The sequence below is a fragment of the Bos indicus genome, chromosome 3 (assembly GCF_029378745.1).
Source record: "Bos indicus isolate NIAB-ARS_2022 breed Sahiwal x Tharparkar chromosome 3, NIAB-ARS_B.indTharparkar_mat_pri_1.0, whole genome shotgun sequence".
Classification (NCBI taxonomy): Eukaryota; Metazoa; Chordata; class Mammalia; order Artiodactyla; family Bovidae; genus Bos; species Bos indicus.
The window spans coordinates 16,460,075-16,475,336 of record NC_091762.1 but is presented as its reverse complement, the minus strand read 5'-3'; the positions used below and the strand labels follow the sequence as shown (position 1 = coordinate 16,475,336).

The 15,262-nt window shown below is 41.8% G+C and overlaps 1 protein-coding gene across 28 annotated transcripts in view; it reads left to right on the top strand.

Moving 5' to 3' along the window:
* The window catches only part of UBAP2L (ubiquitin associated protein 2 like), a 47,975-nt gene that overhangs the window by 468 nt on the left and 32,245 nt on the right, over positions 1-15,262 (top strand). For 12 of the 28 annotated variants that reach the window (XM_070785619.1, XM_070785615.1, XM_070785618.1 and 9 more), the window contains exons 1-7: positions 283-385; positions 4,400-4,529; positions 6,029-6,106; positions 6,676-6,786; positions 13,119-13,287; positions 13,668-13,763; positions 15,167-15,212. In XM_070785619.1, the coding sequence (XP_070641720.1) occupies positions 4,440-4,529; positions 6,029-6,106; positions 6,676-6,786; positions 13,119-13,287; positions 13,668-13,763; positions 15,167-15,212 (590 nt within the window). In that variant the 5' untranslated portion in view covers positions 283-385; positions 4,400-4,439. Of the gene's footprint in view, positions 1-173; positions 198-247; positions 386-720; positions 742-4,399; positions 4,530-6,028; positions 6,107-6,675; positions 6,787-13,118; positions 13,321-13,667; positions 13,764-15,166; positions 15,213-15,262 lie in introns of those variants that run through there. The other 16 variants (XM_070785617.1, XM_070785616.1, XM_070785609.1 and 13 more) reach the window with 5 other exon arrangements.

The window sequence follows — 15,262 nt, the reverse complement described above, 5'->3', positions numbered from 1 at the left end:
CGGCGAGTGCTGAGACGCGGAACTACGCCAGTAAGAGGAAGCAGAAGCCCTCTGCTCGTCACGTGGCGGAGGCGGGGCCGCCGCGGAGGAGGCGGGGCACACGCGCGCAGCCGGAACGAGGTGTCTCGTGGCGAGGCGGCACGCGCACGCTTACGTGCGCGTCCCTTTTCGCGTCACGTGCTGGGGGACGCAGGAAGGCAAGTGGGAGGGAGAAGGCGCGAGAGCGAGCGCGAGAGGGAAAAGGGGAGGGGGGAGGAGGGAACCTTATATCACGTGACAGGGGCGGCGCGGCCCGGGGTGTCAGTGTGGAGGAGACTGAGGTAAAGTTGGGAGCGCAGCGGCGTTGGCGGCGGCGGCGGCGGCAGCGGCAGCGCGGCGGGGCCGGGTATTGTCCGCGGCCCCTTTAAATCCGCGTTCCCCCTTTTACCCTCCCTCCTTTCTCCCTTACCCCCGCCGTATACCCCTCCCTCGGTAGGCCCCCCCGCACCGTGTTTCCCACTGTACACCCCCCACCTAGTCGTGCGAGCCCTGGCGCCCCCCCTCGAGTCGGCCGCTGGAGGTTTTGTTTATGGTTGGGTTCGCGGCCTAGTGGGCCGCGCCAGAGCCGGGGCCTCGATTTGGGAGCGTGGCCGGGGCGGGGCTTGGGGCAGTCGGCGGCGGGGGGGGGGCCATGCGGCTAGAGCCTGAGACGGGGGAGAGCGAGAAAGAGCGCGAGTGAGTGAGGCCTGGGCTCCGCCTGAGGTAGGGCCCTCTCTTTACCCTGGCCGGTTCCTGTGGAGAAGACGAGAAGGCCTCCTCCCTTTCCAACCCTCTGCGGGCCCCCTCTGATCCGGATCCGGCCTGGTTTAGGGGTGGCGGGGAGTGGGGGGAGGGAAGACGATGGGGTGGAGCTGCCCCAAACTCCCCCATGTGGCCCTCAGTTTGGAGTGCGGAGGATTAATTTGTTCCGGGTGGGAGGTAAGGAGGCGATTGGCCCTGTGAGCTCCCGATGTGGTGCTGAGCGGGGTGAGCCTCCCATCCTCCACGCGTGGGCTTGCGTCCCCTCTCCGTTTCCAGCCTCTTTGTCAGCTCCTCTTATTACCCTTTCTTTCTCACCGCCCCAGCTCTTGGAATATATTTTTTGCTGCTGTCTTTAGCTTCCTGTTGTCCATACTGTTGTTTTGGGTACCCCAAACAATTATGGTGTTATCTGGGAAGCTGGGCATGGGAGGCCCCCCATAGGGTATATTACGCCTAAGGGACGTCACTAGAGCAGTGGGGTATTTGATCACTCTTCTCATAATGGAACAGGAATCCCAAATTTCTTCAGACCCTTCACCTTGTGGGCAGTCCTTAAATTGCTTTGCAAACTGATGTCACAAATAGGCTGCTCCTTTTCCACTGTTCTTGAAATGTAGCCATCTCTGGTGTAGGATATTGTGAAAGAAAAACACCACAGTAACAGGCCTTTTTTGTTGTTGTTATTGTTATCCTTTTTGCCTTTGACTGTCCCTGATTATTAGATGGTGAAATCGTGTTTTGTTTTGTTTTTTGTCTCCTCCCCATTCACTTCCACCGCCCATCTTCTGCTTTGGGGATGGATATCTGATGTGACTTGCTGGGATGTGATGAGGGTCATTGACAACCCGAATTCCTGGAGAACTAAAACGTTTTGGCCGTGTATAGGTTGATAAAACTGCTTTTGAGATCCTGCAACCATTGTCCTTAAAAAGATTAGGCTCTCCCGGTGATTATTTCCGTTGTGAACGGGAAGTCGGAAAGTGTTGCTGGCATGAAAACTGATGATGAAAGACCTTAAAATGTACTGTTTTGATTATGATTTTTAAAGCCCCTTCTTGCCAAAATGTGTCCTAACTGGGAAGTACTCTTTTTTAAATTAGGTTCAAGTTGATGGGGAAGGAGTTGCAGGGGTAATTTCCACAGAGCATCTAGGGGAATTAATTGCTCTTTTAGAAGTAGCAAGCCTTACCCACCCCGTCCAGCTTCAGAGTTTCTGAATTGTTTCCCAAATTAGATTGTAAGCTCCCTGAGGGCAGCAACCAAGTCATATTGCTTTTGTATTTACTAAAATACTGGACACATAGTAGATACTCAATAAATACTTGTTATTTATTTTTTTCTGTAAAATTTCTCTGGCTATTTTTTTAAGTAGCTGGTTTTCAAAAAATGGTCAAGGGCACTCCTGTGTTGAAACCTGTATTTGTTCCTGCACTATTCCCTTGTCTCCAGTACTTCTCACCTACTTTCATTAAATATTTTTATGCTATATGAAAGAGTACTTAACGAGATTCCTCACCTCTACTGTGATAACTTTGGGTATGTGTCTCTTTACTACTAAAAGGCTACTAATTCTGTGCCCTCCAGTGATCCATCCCAGATCACTTATTTTTGACCTGTTGCTCAGTGTTGCTACTACATAGGTGGTAAAATTTTGTTCGTCACACATTTCAAAGCACTTATAAGAGAGAAATGGAAGTTAATAGAATGATCAGGAGGTTCCCCTCCTCCCCTTTCCTAAGTAATTAATGTGGGTTTTGAAATGACTAATGTATTTGGGCTGACAGGTACTGTACATGCAATTGTCCTTACAGGTAGTCATGAAATTCTACTTAACAACTCATGCTCACAAATGGAAACACATGTGGAGTAGAACACAATCTATATTTTTTAAGTTCTAGGAGAGGCTACTCCCATGGTTAGAATCTTCATCTTTGAGCCAATTACAATAATGCCTATAGTTTTCCTCTAGGTATTTTCTTTTTTTTTTTTTTCTGTTTGATTTCAATCTAGGTACTTGGTTGAACAACACTTGATTTTTTGTAAGTTAAGTTTTGAAACTTGACAATAATGGCAGCCTGGGAAAATGGACTTCTGTGTATCAAATAATCCTGTACTATCTAGACACATTTACAGGCCTTTTTGTGCACCTGTGTAGGGAGAAGAGGTAATGGTTAAAAATTAGCCCCAAAGTTTGCTTAAAAATCTTTCTTGGTGATAGGGAATGTAGAACTCTTAATTCTTAATGACTGCATCAAACAATAAAGATCTGTGTGACACATTGACCCAATTGGGTGAAGGATTTATCCACAGGGAAGTTCGCTTTCTTTGTGACCCAAGAAATAGGTGAAATTCACTCTCAATAGTTCATGCTTGCGTATTTCTTTAGAAACCCAACCTACCTGTCCCTCAAATCTGGCAATGTCTTCTGGGCAGCCTAGAATTACCCTATGTGAAGTTTTATTAATGAAAAATAAATAATATAGAGCAGAAAAGTATAAACTTGTCCTCTTTGGAATGGAATAAAATATGCAGAGTAACCTCCTTTTGAGCAATCAATATTATGAATGTTTTCTTTGTTTGCTAAATACAGCAACTGAGATTGCATTATCAAACAAAGTATGAATGAAGGCAACAAATTCAGTAGAATCTTTGCTTGTTGGAAGTGTTGTAACAAAAACTGATCTGGTTTTGGGAAGGCCCTGTGTGTTCCTTGTCTCTTTAAAGACTCAACAAAGTCATCTTGCTGGCAATAATGTCTCAAGTTTAAAATGATTTCCCAGAAGGACTTTCTTCCAAATAAAACTTTGTGCCAAATGCTTTTGATTTGGGACAAATTTGGGATTCTCTGTATATTAAGGTGAGTGGTGGAGGGTAATTGCCATTCTGGTTTCTTGGAACTTCGGACTTAGGAAACCAACATAAGCAGCCACAAAAGCAGGGTGCTGGAATTATTATCCAAGGAACTGAGATTCTGAGCAGGCACTGGGGTAATACATGCCTTGTGGAAAGTTGCGGGAGCCCCTGCACCATACTGAGGGACAGAAACTTGAGGGAGAAAGGGTAGACTTGAGCTTGTCCTTTCCCAAATGATGGAGGACACATGCAGCTTATGTTTAAAAGGTTGTAAGATAGGTAAAGCTGTTTTCAAAGGTAGGTTGAATACAGCGTTTTAAATTGTTTTTATTTGAAGTATAGGCTGATCCCCTTCCTGGAAGGCTTTTGTTTCCAGGCTTTACTGATTATTTTTCCTTCTGTCAGAGGGACTTTATATTTTCACTTATGGGATGACTTGATTCTTAACATTGTTTTGCTATAACTATCAAGATAGCAAAACTTAACAAAGCCTGCTTATAAGGGACTGTAACCAAATTGTGCCCATAACTTTAAAATAAGCAAACATCACTTAACACATGTTTTATACATTTATTGTTCTGCAAAAATGGATTAGTACCCTAAAGAATTCATCAGACTATAAATGTCTCAAGAACAGGTGCATGTTGGTTTCTTTGAAGAAATGATAGTGGTGAAGGTGCTGATGAAAAAGGTTGAAAACATTTTACCTGCATTTAACATCTAAACTTTTTTTTCTTCCTTTTTTTTTTTTTTTTAAATCTTGCAGTATTCTACCTTGTAAATACTGTTATTTGTATATACTGTAAATGATGACGTCGGTGGGCACTAACCGAGCCCGGGGAAACTGGGAGCCACCTCAAAACCAAAACCAGACACAGCACAAGCAGCGGCCCCAGGTAAAGAACCCAAGGGCTATGGATCCATGGGGTAGCCTTGAGGTTGATACTGGTTTACATCTAGTACAGCAACGTTCTATGCTTTGGGTTATTAGTTTGGGTTCTTTATTCTTATTTTCTTATCCTTTCCTCTTTTCACTTGGGGCCTAATAACTGTTAATGACACTCTGTGATGCAATGTGCTTATTTTTATTGTTAATTTACTGCATTATGAGGCTTGGAAAGAATAGGTCCTGTGCTTTGTATCTCTAAGATAGCAGTTTCCTTTATTCATCTGGGTTGTTTCAGCAATATATTTCTCATTTCCTAGAATTTCCACTTTGACATCTCTTTAGCCAGTCTTTGTCTTGCCACCTTTTCCTTTCCTTTGCTCTTGTTTTCCCTAACTGGTCTTTTATTTTCCTCTCTCGTCTCATGGAGGCCTAATCTGATTTTTCCTTTCCCATGAGGAGTTAGCGTCTTTACTGTGTTCCTTTAAGATTAACAAATGAAACACTATAGAGTATTGCACAGTTTTAAAGAATAAATTAACCTGGGCGCTGAGGTTTATGAGGTTTTGGGTTTTTTTTTTAATTGAATTTAGATGTATTTTTTAATAACCAGTTCAGTATTTGTTGGCACCTAATATGAATGAATCAGTTATATTTGGTTATGGTCAGATAAATATGTCAGATTAGAACTTTCTCTTATCCATTTTTCTTTTACTTCTCTTTCCAGGTGAATTTCTAGCAGAATTCTAGTATTTATCTCAGCTGGGGCTAAAATTTCTGACATCTTACAAGCATACATTGGATTCTTGGAGGATATGCTCAGTGTATCCTCAGACTAAACCTTATGCTATTCTCATCCCTAGGGAATAAGAGAGTGACAGTGATCATTGCAGGAACAGGGTTTTCACATGACTTTGCAAATACATGAAATTGAATTAAGGCACAGATGTTTCAAAGTGGTGTTTGATCCCAAAATGAGTCTCTTTAACTGTGGACATAAAAGCTCCGTGCTTTTTTGGAGAAAGTAGTGTGAAATAGTGACAGCTTAACTCTATGTTGTTGTTTTGTTCATTTAAGCATCTTATGTGGTGGAAAGAGCCTAATGGCTATATAGTCCATGAGGTCACAAAGAGTCGGACACGACTGAGCAACTGAAGTGAAGTGGTGGAAATGTTTTATTACTTGGTCATGTGTAACAGGGAGAAGGAAATTGGGGTGGGAGATGGTGCATATTGATTGTTGTTGTTCAGTTGCTAAGTTGTGTCAGACTCGTTTGCAACCCCATGGACTGTAGCCCACCAGGCTCCTCTGTCCATGGGATTTCCCAGGCAAGAATACTGGAGTGGGTTGCCATTTCCTTTTCCAGGGGATCTTCCCAACCCAGGAATTGAACCCGAGTCTCCTACTTGGCAGGTGGATTCTTTGCCGCTGAGCCACCTGGGAAGCCCAGTGGACTGTGTTGGTCCCTCTCATTTCTCTAAACTGTTGTCTCTTGATCTTGCTTTTTAGGCCACTGCAGAACAAATTCGACTTGCACAGATGATTTCGGACCATAATGATGCTGACTTTGAGGAAAAGGTGAAACAAGTGAGTGTATTTTTGATTTGTCTTAATTTGTGGGAAAAAACATAAAGATTAAAGCGCAGTTAATAGGATTGATGCCTACCGGGATACTTTCCACTTTAGGTATTATAAGAATTTTAACCTGAAATATAATAGGTTAAGCCAATACATGAGTGCTTTTATTGTGTGATTTACTGTGCCCCTTTGGACAGATACCGTGTTCAAAGAGATTTTATCTTAATTTTAAACTCTTTTTTGAATGACTTTATTAGTACTGTTGTACAGTAACATTGAGCATTTGTGGTATCTAGGAAATATGGAGAGTCATGGTATACTGAAGCCTGTGTGTTTCTGCATTTGATTCTCTATTAGATACTTTATTGTTCGATTGTTTTATAAATACTTTTGCCCCATCCTTAATCACAGGTGTTAGTATTTTGCTTTTGGAGCTAGAATGTCAAAATTCTGCATGTTTTGCTTTTTTAAACCTAATTCTTTCAAACTCAGCTGTGTCTTCTCCCTTTCCTTCATCTGTTTTCCTTTTGTGGGGAGTGCAAGCTTGTTCATAATGGTTGTTGATCTTTCTCTTTCAGCTGATTGATATCACAGGCAAGAACCAGGATGAATGTGTCATTGCTTTGCATGACTGCAATGGAGATGTCAACAGAGCCATCAATGTACTGCTGGAAGGAAACCCAGATACGGTAGAGTGCTAATAAAGTGTTCTAGAAAGTGGGTCCCTGGTTGAGAGGCTAGTAAATTCCAAAAATAGCAAGTGGGGTCAACTTAAAGCATACTCTCTTATTCTCCAAATAAAGCAAGGAAGTGTCTTTATATTTGCTGGAGGTTGCAAACACTTAAAATTTTGGGCAATAAATAGAACAGATAAAATCAGTTTCTTTTAGTTGGCCTGGCATAATTGTTGATTCTAGGCTAATGACTACTTTCAAGACTTGGTTAGTCTTGAGTAAAGAGTTGCTGCTAAATAGCCTTAGTTACTAATAGATTTATTGCTGTTGAACAAAGCCACAGCCCTTCCTGGATTCTGATTTCAGAACAGTCCCACCAATATTAGCTTTACATTTCACAATACCTTTTTTTTTTTTCCCACAATACCTTTTTATCATGTGAACTTGTTTTTGTTGAAGTAGCAGAGAAAGAAATCTTTTTAAAAAATAATTTATTTTTTTCATGAATTTTTGGCTGCTCTGGGTCTTTGTTACTGTTCTCAGGCTTTCTCTAGTTGTGGAGAGGGGCTGTTTTTCATTGAGCTGTGCAGGCTTCTCACTGTGGTGGCTTCTCTTGTTGCAGAGCACGGGCTCTAGGCACACAGGCTTTAGTAGTTGCAGCGTTCGGGCTCAGTAGTTGTGGCTCGAGGGCTTAATTGCTCCGATGCATTTGGGATCTTTCCAGACCAGGGATCCAACTCATGTCCCCTGCATTGACATATGGGTTCCTAACCACTGGATGACCAGGGAAGCCTGAGAAACAAACTTTACAGCTTGTTGACCATTCCTGGAGATGGTAGAGGATATTGGAGGAACTCTTGCCCTGGAATTTAGAGTTGATTTCACCTTTTCCTTTCCACTTAATGAGAATGCTGTGTTTTGTTACTGTCTTACTATTGTATCAGACTGTTATGTCCTTTAAGAATAGGATTGTGCCTTACTAAATCATCTTTGGGATGTTCTGCAGTGTTTAGTAGAGACCTTTATTATTAGTTTTTTAAATGAGCAGTGTATCATTTGAAGTAATTTTCATTTTGTTGATCTTACTCAGGGGATTTTTGGTTGAGATGGAAAACCAGATTTCATCCTTAGATTAACTGATTCATGTTACAGTGTTACTTTAGCTGAATGTTGGAGGTTTATCAGTTTCTTTGAGACAATGGGAAATAACAGTGAAAACTGTTTTTAGTCATTGAATTTAGATATGTAGATTTTTTTTCTTTAAAGGTGTGGTCCTAGATTAAGTTTTACAATTATTGCTTTTGTTTGAAAATTACTACCCGAATAATCAGATAGCAGTTTTGGTTCATTTTGAGTTTACTCTGGAGTTATTGCCTCAAGATTTTTCAGGGAGTAGGATGGAGAGGAAGTAGGACTACTTATGCTTTCTAAAAGTATATATTTTTTTTTTGAGACGTCACTGGAAGTTCAGCGGTTAAGACTCCAAGCTCCCAATGCGCTGGCCGTGGGTTTGATCCCTAGTTGGGGGATAAGGTCCTGCATGCTGCATAGTGCAGAAGAAAAAAAAATGTGAAAAAATTTTATTTTGCACAAGTCACATTTTGTTTCACCTTCTAGTACTAGAAGTCTGACCTCCTTCCACAGTATTAAAAAAAATAAGCTAGAGAATGTAGGTTTATGCCCCAAATAAACCAGCAACTAGTGAAACCAGTGGCAATCAGTCAGCTGCCAGGAATGTTGCATGTATTTGGGTGGATGAGATCATATCAGAAAACTAGCAGTGCCTTTGGGCAAAGCATAGTAATTCTTTTTATGTATAGAACCCATCTGGTGCCAGCAGCTGATAAATAATCAGAGAGAAGCCAAAAGGCGACAGGTTTCTGAAACCTTCCAGGTTTTGATACAGATTAGCACAAACTCTTAAGGACTAACTGTTTTGAGTCTCATTTCCAGAGTTCCTGATGGCAGGTTTAGGTATGAGGTTACTATAATTTATGAATTAAAGCTACTATGAGCATAAAGTGACCTACAACTTAATGTGGAATCAGGGTGGGTTGGAAGAATAGGCAACACGGTACTGCTAGGTCCTAGGTGAAGAAGTGAAGTGAAGTCGCTCAGTCGTGTCTGACTCTTTGCGACCCCATGGACAGTAGCCTATCAGGCTCCATCGTCCATGGGATTTTCCAGGCAAGAGTACTGGAGTGGGCTGCCATTTCCTTCTCCAGGGGATCTTCCCAACCCAGGGATCGAACCTGGGTCTCCTGCATTGCAGACAGATGCTTTACCGTCTGAGCCAGGTGCTAGGTGGATGCTTAATATTTTTTTTGGCCAAGCTGTGTGGCTTGCAAGGTCTTAGTTTCCTGACCAGGGATTGAACCTGTGTCCCCTGTATTTTAAGGCAAATTGTTCACCACTGGACCACCAGGGAAGTTCCTTTAATATAGTTATGTATTTAGTTATTTATTTTTATTTGGTCATGCTGGGTCTTCAGTGCTGCTTGAGGGTTTTTCTCTAGTTGGGGCAAGTGCGGACAGCTCTTTTGGTGCATGGACTTCTCATTGCGGTGGCTTCTCTTGTTGCAGAGCACAGGCTCTAGGCACACAAACTTCAGTAGTTGCAGTGTGTTGGCTTAGTTGCTCCGTGGCATCCTTTAGTATAGTTTTAAATTTACTTGTTTTGAACTTAAAGATGTTTAAATTGTGGTGAAATACACTAGAGGAAATTGACCAATTTAACCATTTTAAGTAAACAATTCTTTGTCACTAAGGACAGTCACAGTGCTGGACAGCCATTCTTGTTGTGTAATCACCAAGTTGTGTCTGACTCTTCTGCAACCCCCTGGACCGTAGCCCGCCAGCTTTCTCTGTCCACGGGGTTTCCCAGGCAAGAATACTGGAGTGGACTGCCTTGACCTCCTCCAGGAGGTCTTCCTGATCCAAGGATCCAAACTGTGTCTGCTGCTGGGCAGCAGACTCTGCCACTGAGCCTCCTGGGAGGCCCTGTGCAACCATTCCCACTGCCCTTTCCAGAACTGGTCCATTTCCCAGTGAGAAACCATGTCCATAGAACAATTAACTCTCCATGCCCCACTCCCAGCTCGGGTAACACCTTCTGTTTGTGGTATCTCATATAAGGTATTGCCTATTCTTGGTACCTCATAAAAGTGGAATCAAGTATTTGTCCTTTTGTGTTTCATTTACCAAAATATTTTTAAGGTTTATCTGTATTGTGATTGGCATCAGAATTTTAGTCCTTCGGAAGACTGAGTAATAGTCTGTTGTGTGTTTATAGCACATTTTGTTTATCCACTTACCATTGGCGGACACTTCAGATTATTTGGAAATAAATTGTAGACATCAGAGTACTTTGATTTCCTAAATTCTTCAGCATGTTTTCCTAAAAGGATACTGTTTTATATGACAATATTATTGTTAGCCCTGAGAAAATTAATAGTAATTTCATATTACTATTCCATTTTTTTAAAGTTATTTGATAGCTGTTACTGAGCAAACCTTCCTCAGCAATCAATGCAAAGAAATAGAGGAAAACAATAGAATGGGAAAGACTAGAGATATGTTCAAGAAAATTAGAGATACCAAGGGAACATTTCATGCAAAGATGGGCTCGATAAAGGACAGAAATGGTATGGACCTAACAGAAGCAGAAGATACTAAGAGGTGGCAAGAATACACAGAATAACTGTACAAAAAAGATCTTCACGACCAAGATAATCACGATGATGTGATCACTCACCTAGAGCCAGACATCCTGGAATGTGAAGTCAAGTGGACCTTAGAAAGCATCACTACGAACAAAGCTAGTGGAGGTGATGGAATTCTAGTTGAGCTATTTTAAATCCTGGAAGATGATGCTGTGAAAGTGCTGCACTCAGTATGCCAGCAAATTTGGAAAACTCAGCAGTGGCCATAGGACTGGAAAAGGTCAGTTTTCATTCCAATCCCAAAGAAAGTCAATGCCAAAGAATGCTCAAACTACCGCACAATTGCACTCATCTCACACTCTAGTAAAGCTCAAAATTCTCCAAGCCAGGCTTCAGCAATACGTGAACCATGAACTTCCAGATGTTCAAGCTGGTTTTAGAAAAGGCAGAGGAATCCGAGATCATATTGCCAACATCTGCTGGATCATGGAAAAAGCAAGGGAGTTCTAGAAAAACATCTACTTCTGCTTTATTGACTATGCCAAAGCCTTTGTGTGGATCACAATAAACTGTGGAAAATTCTTCAAGAGATAGGAATACCAGACCACCTGACTTGCCTCTTGAGAAACCTATATGCAGGTCAGGAAGCAACAGTTAGAACTGGACATGGAACAACAGACTGGTTCCAAATACGAAAAGGAGTACGTCAAGGCTGTATATTGTCACCCTGCTTTTTTAACTTATATGCGGACTACATCATGAGAAACGCTGGGCTGGAAGAAGCACAAGCTGGAATCAAGATTGCCAGGAGAAATATCAATAACCTCAGATATGCAGAGAACACCACCCTTATGGCAGAAAGTGAAGAGGAACTGAAAAGCCTCTTGATGAAAGTGAAAGAGGAGAGTGAAAAAGTTGGCTTAAAGCTCAACATTTAGAAAACGAAGATCATGGCATCTGGTCCCATCACTTCATGGGAAACAGATGGGGAAATAGTGGAAACAGTGTCAGACTTTATTTTTTGGGGCTCGAAAATCACTGCAGATGGTGATTGCAGCCATGAAATTAAAAGACACTCCTTGGAAGGAAAGTTATGACCAACCTAGATAGCATATTGAAAAGCAGAGACATTACTTTGCCAACCAAGGTCCGTCTAGTCAAGGCTATGGTTTTTCCAGTGGTCATGTATGGATGTGAGAGTTGGACTGTGAAGAAAGCTGAGCACCAAAGAATTGATGCTTTTGAACTGTGGTGTTGGAGAAGACTCTTGAGAGTTCCTTGGACTGCAAGGAGATCAGCCCTGGGATTTCTTTGGAAGGAATGATGCTAAAGCTGAAACTCCAATACTTTGGCCACCTCGTGTGAAGAGTTGACTCATTGGAAAAGACCCTGATGCTGGGAGGGATTGGGGGCAGGAGGAGAAGGGGACGACAGAGGATGAGATGGCTGGATGGCATCACTGACTCGATGGACGTGAGTCTGAGTGAACTCTGGGAGTTGGTGATGGATAGGGAGGCCTGGTGTGCTGCGATTCATGGGGTTGCAAAGAGTCGGACATGACTGAACTGAACTGAGCAAACAGGGCCATCGTAATTTGGTATTACGTAATTTGGTATTTGGAATATTGGTGTCCAGGATGGTAAACATGATAGTCTTGGCATTTGAACTGAAACTTATTTATACACGTTTGAACTTATTTGTATGTATTTTCTGCAAAAATTATAAATCAGTATATGTATATATTTAAAACTTGAAATCTATAAGGAATTCTCTGGCAGTCCAGTGGTTAAGGCTCTGCTCTTTGACTCTGCTGAGCACCTGGGTTCAGTCCCTGGTCAGGGAACTGAGAACCTGCAAGCCACAAGGCAAGGCAAAAAAAAAAGAACTTTAAGTTTATAAAATTAATTTTCCTAAGGAATGAGTTTTTGCACGACTGTTTAGCTTATTTTCCTTGCTATAAATATTTGTTCCTGAACTCCTTTGAGGAAGGTTGAATTGTATTATAGCAATTTCAGATGCATAAGGGGAACACAGTGAGTAAAATAAGACATAGCATGTCTCAGGGCCAGGGCTGTGCTTTCCTGACTGCTATTTGGTCTTCTTTTAAATAAAGGAAATTGGTGTGTGTGGAAGGGGTGGGTTAGGGAACAGGTGTAGTTGTTTTCCTCCTAAATTCTAGGTTGCTTAATTTGAGACTGTACTCGAGTCAAATGCTATTCATTCACTCTGAATTCAAAGTTAACTTTTAGAAACTTTGAGTTTTCAGCTTTGTTTGACATAGATAAGGCTATAAAAAATTGGAAATTACTGAATGCATAGGGAATTAGTGTTTTCAGCCCGGGAAACACACTTGAAAGGACGAACCAGTAAGTAACTAGGCCCTTTGACTAAGGGGACACCGAGTGACTGAACTGAATGGAGATCTCGGTGACCCTTTTGGGAATGATTCCTGCATCCGTTTGCTCATAAGCACCTCCTCCACAGAAAGGGCTTCAATTTTGCAGCGATAGGTGCAGAATTTGTCTTGAGGTCCTGTCTATACCTCAGCTTAAACAGAAGTAAACTTATAGAAGTATCTTAGATATGGATACTGAGAGAATGGTTAACAGTTGTCCCAACAGTTTTATCTCTCATTTCCTGGTAGCAACCTATACTGATTTGACACGAATGTTCTTTTCTTCTTTAGCATTCCTGGGAGATGGTCGGGAAGAAGAAGGGAGTCTCAGGACAAAAGGATGGTGGCCAAACGGAATCCAACGAGGAAGGCAAAGAAAATCGAGACCGGGACAGAGACTATAGTCGGCGACGTGGTGGGCCACCAAGACGGGGAAGAGGTGCCAGCCGTGGACGAGAGTGTATGCATGGGGCTTTAACAAAACCAGCTGTGGGTTAGTAATGTCTAGACTTGAGGGATGTCAGGGCCTTGTGAGGCTAAACCTGGTAACCATTATCTTTTTGATTTTTTTTACGATCATCTGTTCTGAGATCCTGGCATTTCTTACATACAGATTTTTTTAGCAACAGCCACCAGTTTAGCATGAAATTACCTTGTTAGCTGTTTGTAAGATTTTTTGACTGGGAACCATTCCCCTAGTAACCATCATGTTCTGTCCTTCTAGCTCATTTTCTCTTCTTTGTTTTTGTCTCCCCCTAATCATGTATGCATACAGTTTATATATATTTTTCCTGTTCATTTTACTCTGGCCATTTGTAGTGTTCTGTTTTTAAATTTCAGTTCGAGGTCAGGAAAATGGATTAGATGGCACCAAGAGTGGAGGGCCTTCTGGAAGAGGCACAGAAAGAGGCAGAAGAGGTCGTGGCCGAGGCAGAGGTGATCAGTTTGTTGGGGGAATGGATGTTGGGGACATGCTACTCTTATTAGTTTAGTAGGGGGTCTGCTTTATTTAAAAAAAAAAAAAAATTCAATCTCAAAAATATACAATCAACTCCTACAGCTCAATTCCAGAAAAATAAATGACCCAATCAAAAAATGGGCCAAAGAACTAAATAGACGTATCTCCAAAGAAGACATACAGATGGCTAACAAACACATGAAAAGATGCTCAACATCACTCATTATCAGAGAAATGCAAATCAAAACCACTATGAGGTACCATTTCACCCCAGTCAGAATGGCTGTGATCCAAAAGTCTACAAGCAATAAATGCTGGAGAGGGTGTGGAGAAAAGCGAACCCTCTTACACTGTTGGTGGGAATGCAAACTAGTACAGCCACTATGGAGAACAGTGTGGAGATTCCTTAAAAAACTGGAAATAGAACTGCCTTATAATCCAGCAATCCCACTGCTGGGCATACACACTGAGGAAACCAGAATTGAAAGAGACAACGTGTACCCCAATGTTCATGGCAGCACTGTTTGTAATAGCCAGGACATGGAAGCAACCTAGATGTCCATCAGCAGATGAATGGATAAGAAAGCTGTGGTACATATACACAATGGAGTATTACTCAGCCATTAAAAAGAATACATTTGAATCAGTTCTAATGAGGTGGATGAAACTGGAGCGTATTATACATAGTGAAGTAAGCCAGAAAGAAAAACACCAATACAGTATACTAACGCATATATATGGAATTTAGAAAGATGGTAACAATAACCCTGTATAAGAGACAGCAAAAGAGACACTGATGTATAGAACAGTCTTTTGGACTCTGTGGGAGAGGAAGAGGGTGGGATGATATGGGAGAATGGCATTGAAATACGTATAATATCATATATGAAACGAGTCGCCAGTCCAGGTTCGATGCACGATACTGGATGCTTGGGGCTGGTGCACTGGGATCACCCAGAGGGATGGTATGGGGAGGGAGGAGGGTTCAGGATGGGGAACGTGGGTATACCTGTGGCGGATTCATTTCGATATTTGGCAAAACCAATACAATATTGTAAAGTTTAAAAATTCAGATGGATGCTAGATACCTTAATTGTTGAGATGTAGTGCAAATTCTGGAGATTACTGTGAGGGCAGTGGGGATGAAGGTAGATGTCATTTCCTCTAGTATTGTTATTACTATATTTGCTTAAGGATCTGGCAGTTCACTCAGCAAAGAAACATTCTTGTCAATAATAAGGATTGTCCTCCTGTATTAACTGATGTGCTTCAGAGTGAGAGAAGGAACATCTAATGATGTCAACCACTTACTTTCCAAAGTTGCCTCAGTTGGCATGGTGGTTTATATCAATTTTTAAAATGTTTCCCTCTCCCTCTTTAGGTGGCTCTGGTAGGCGCGGAGGAAGGTTTTCTGCTCAAGGAATGGGGTGAGTTTCATTGATCCAATGTCAAAGTCTTTAATTTTTTTCCATAAGTG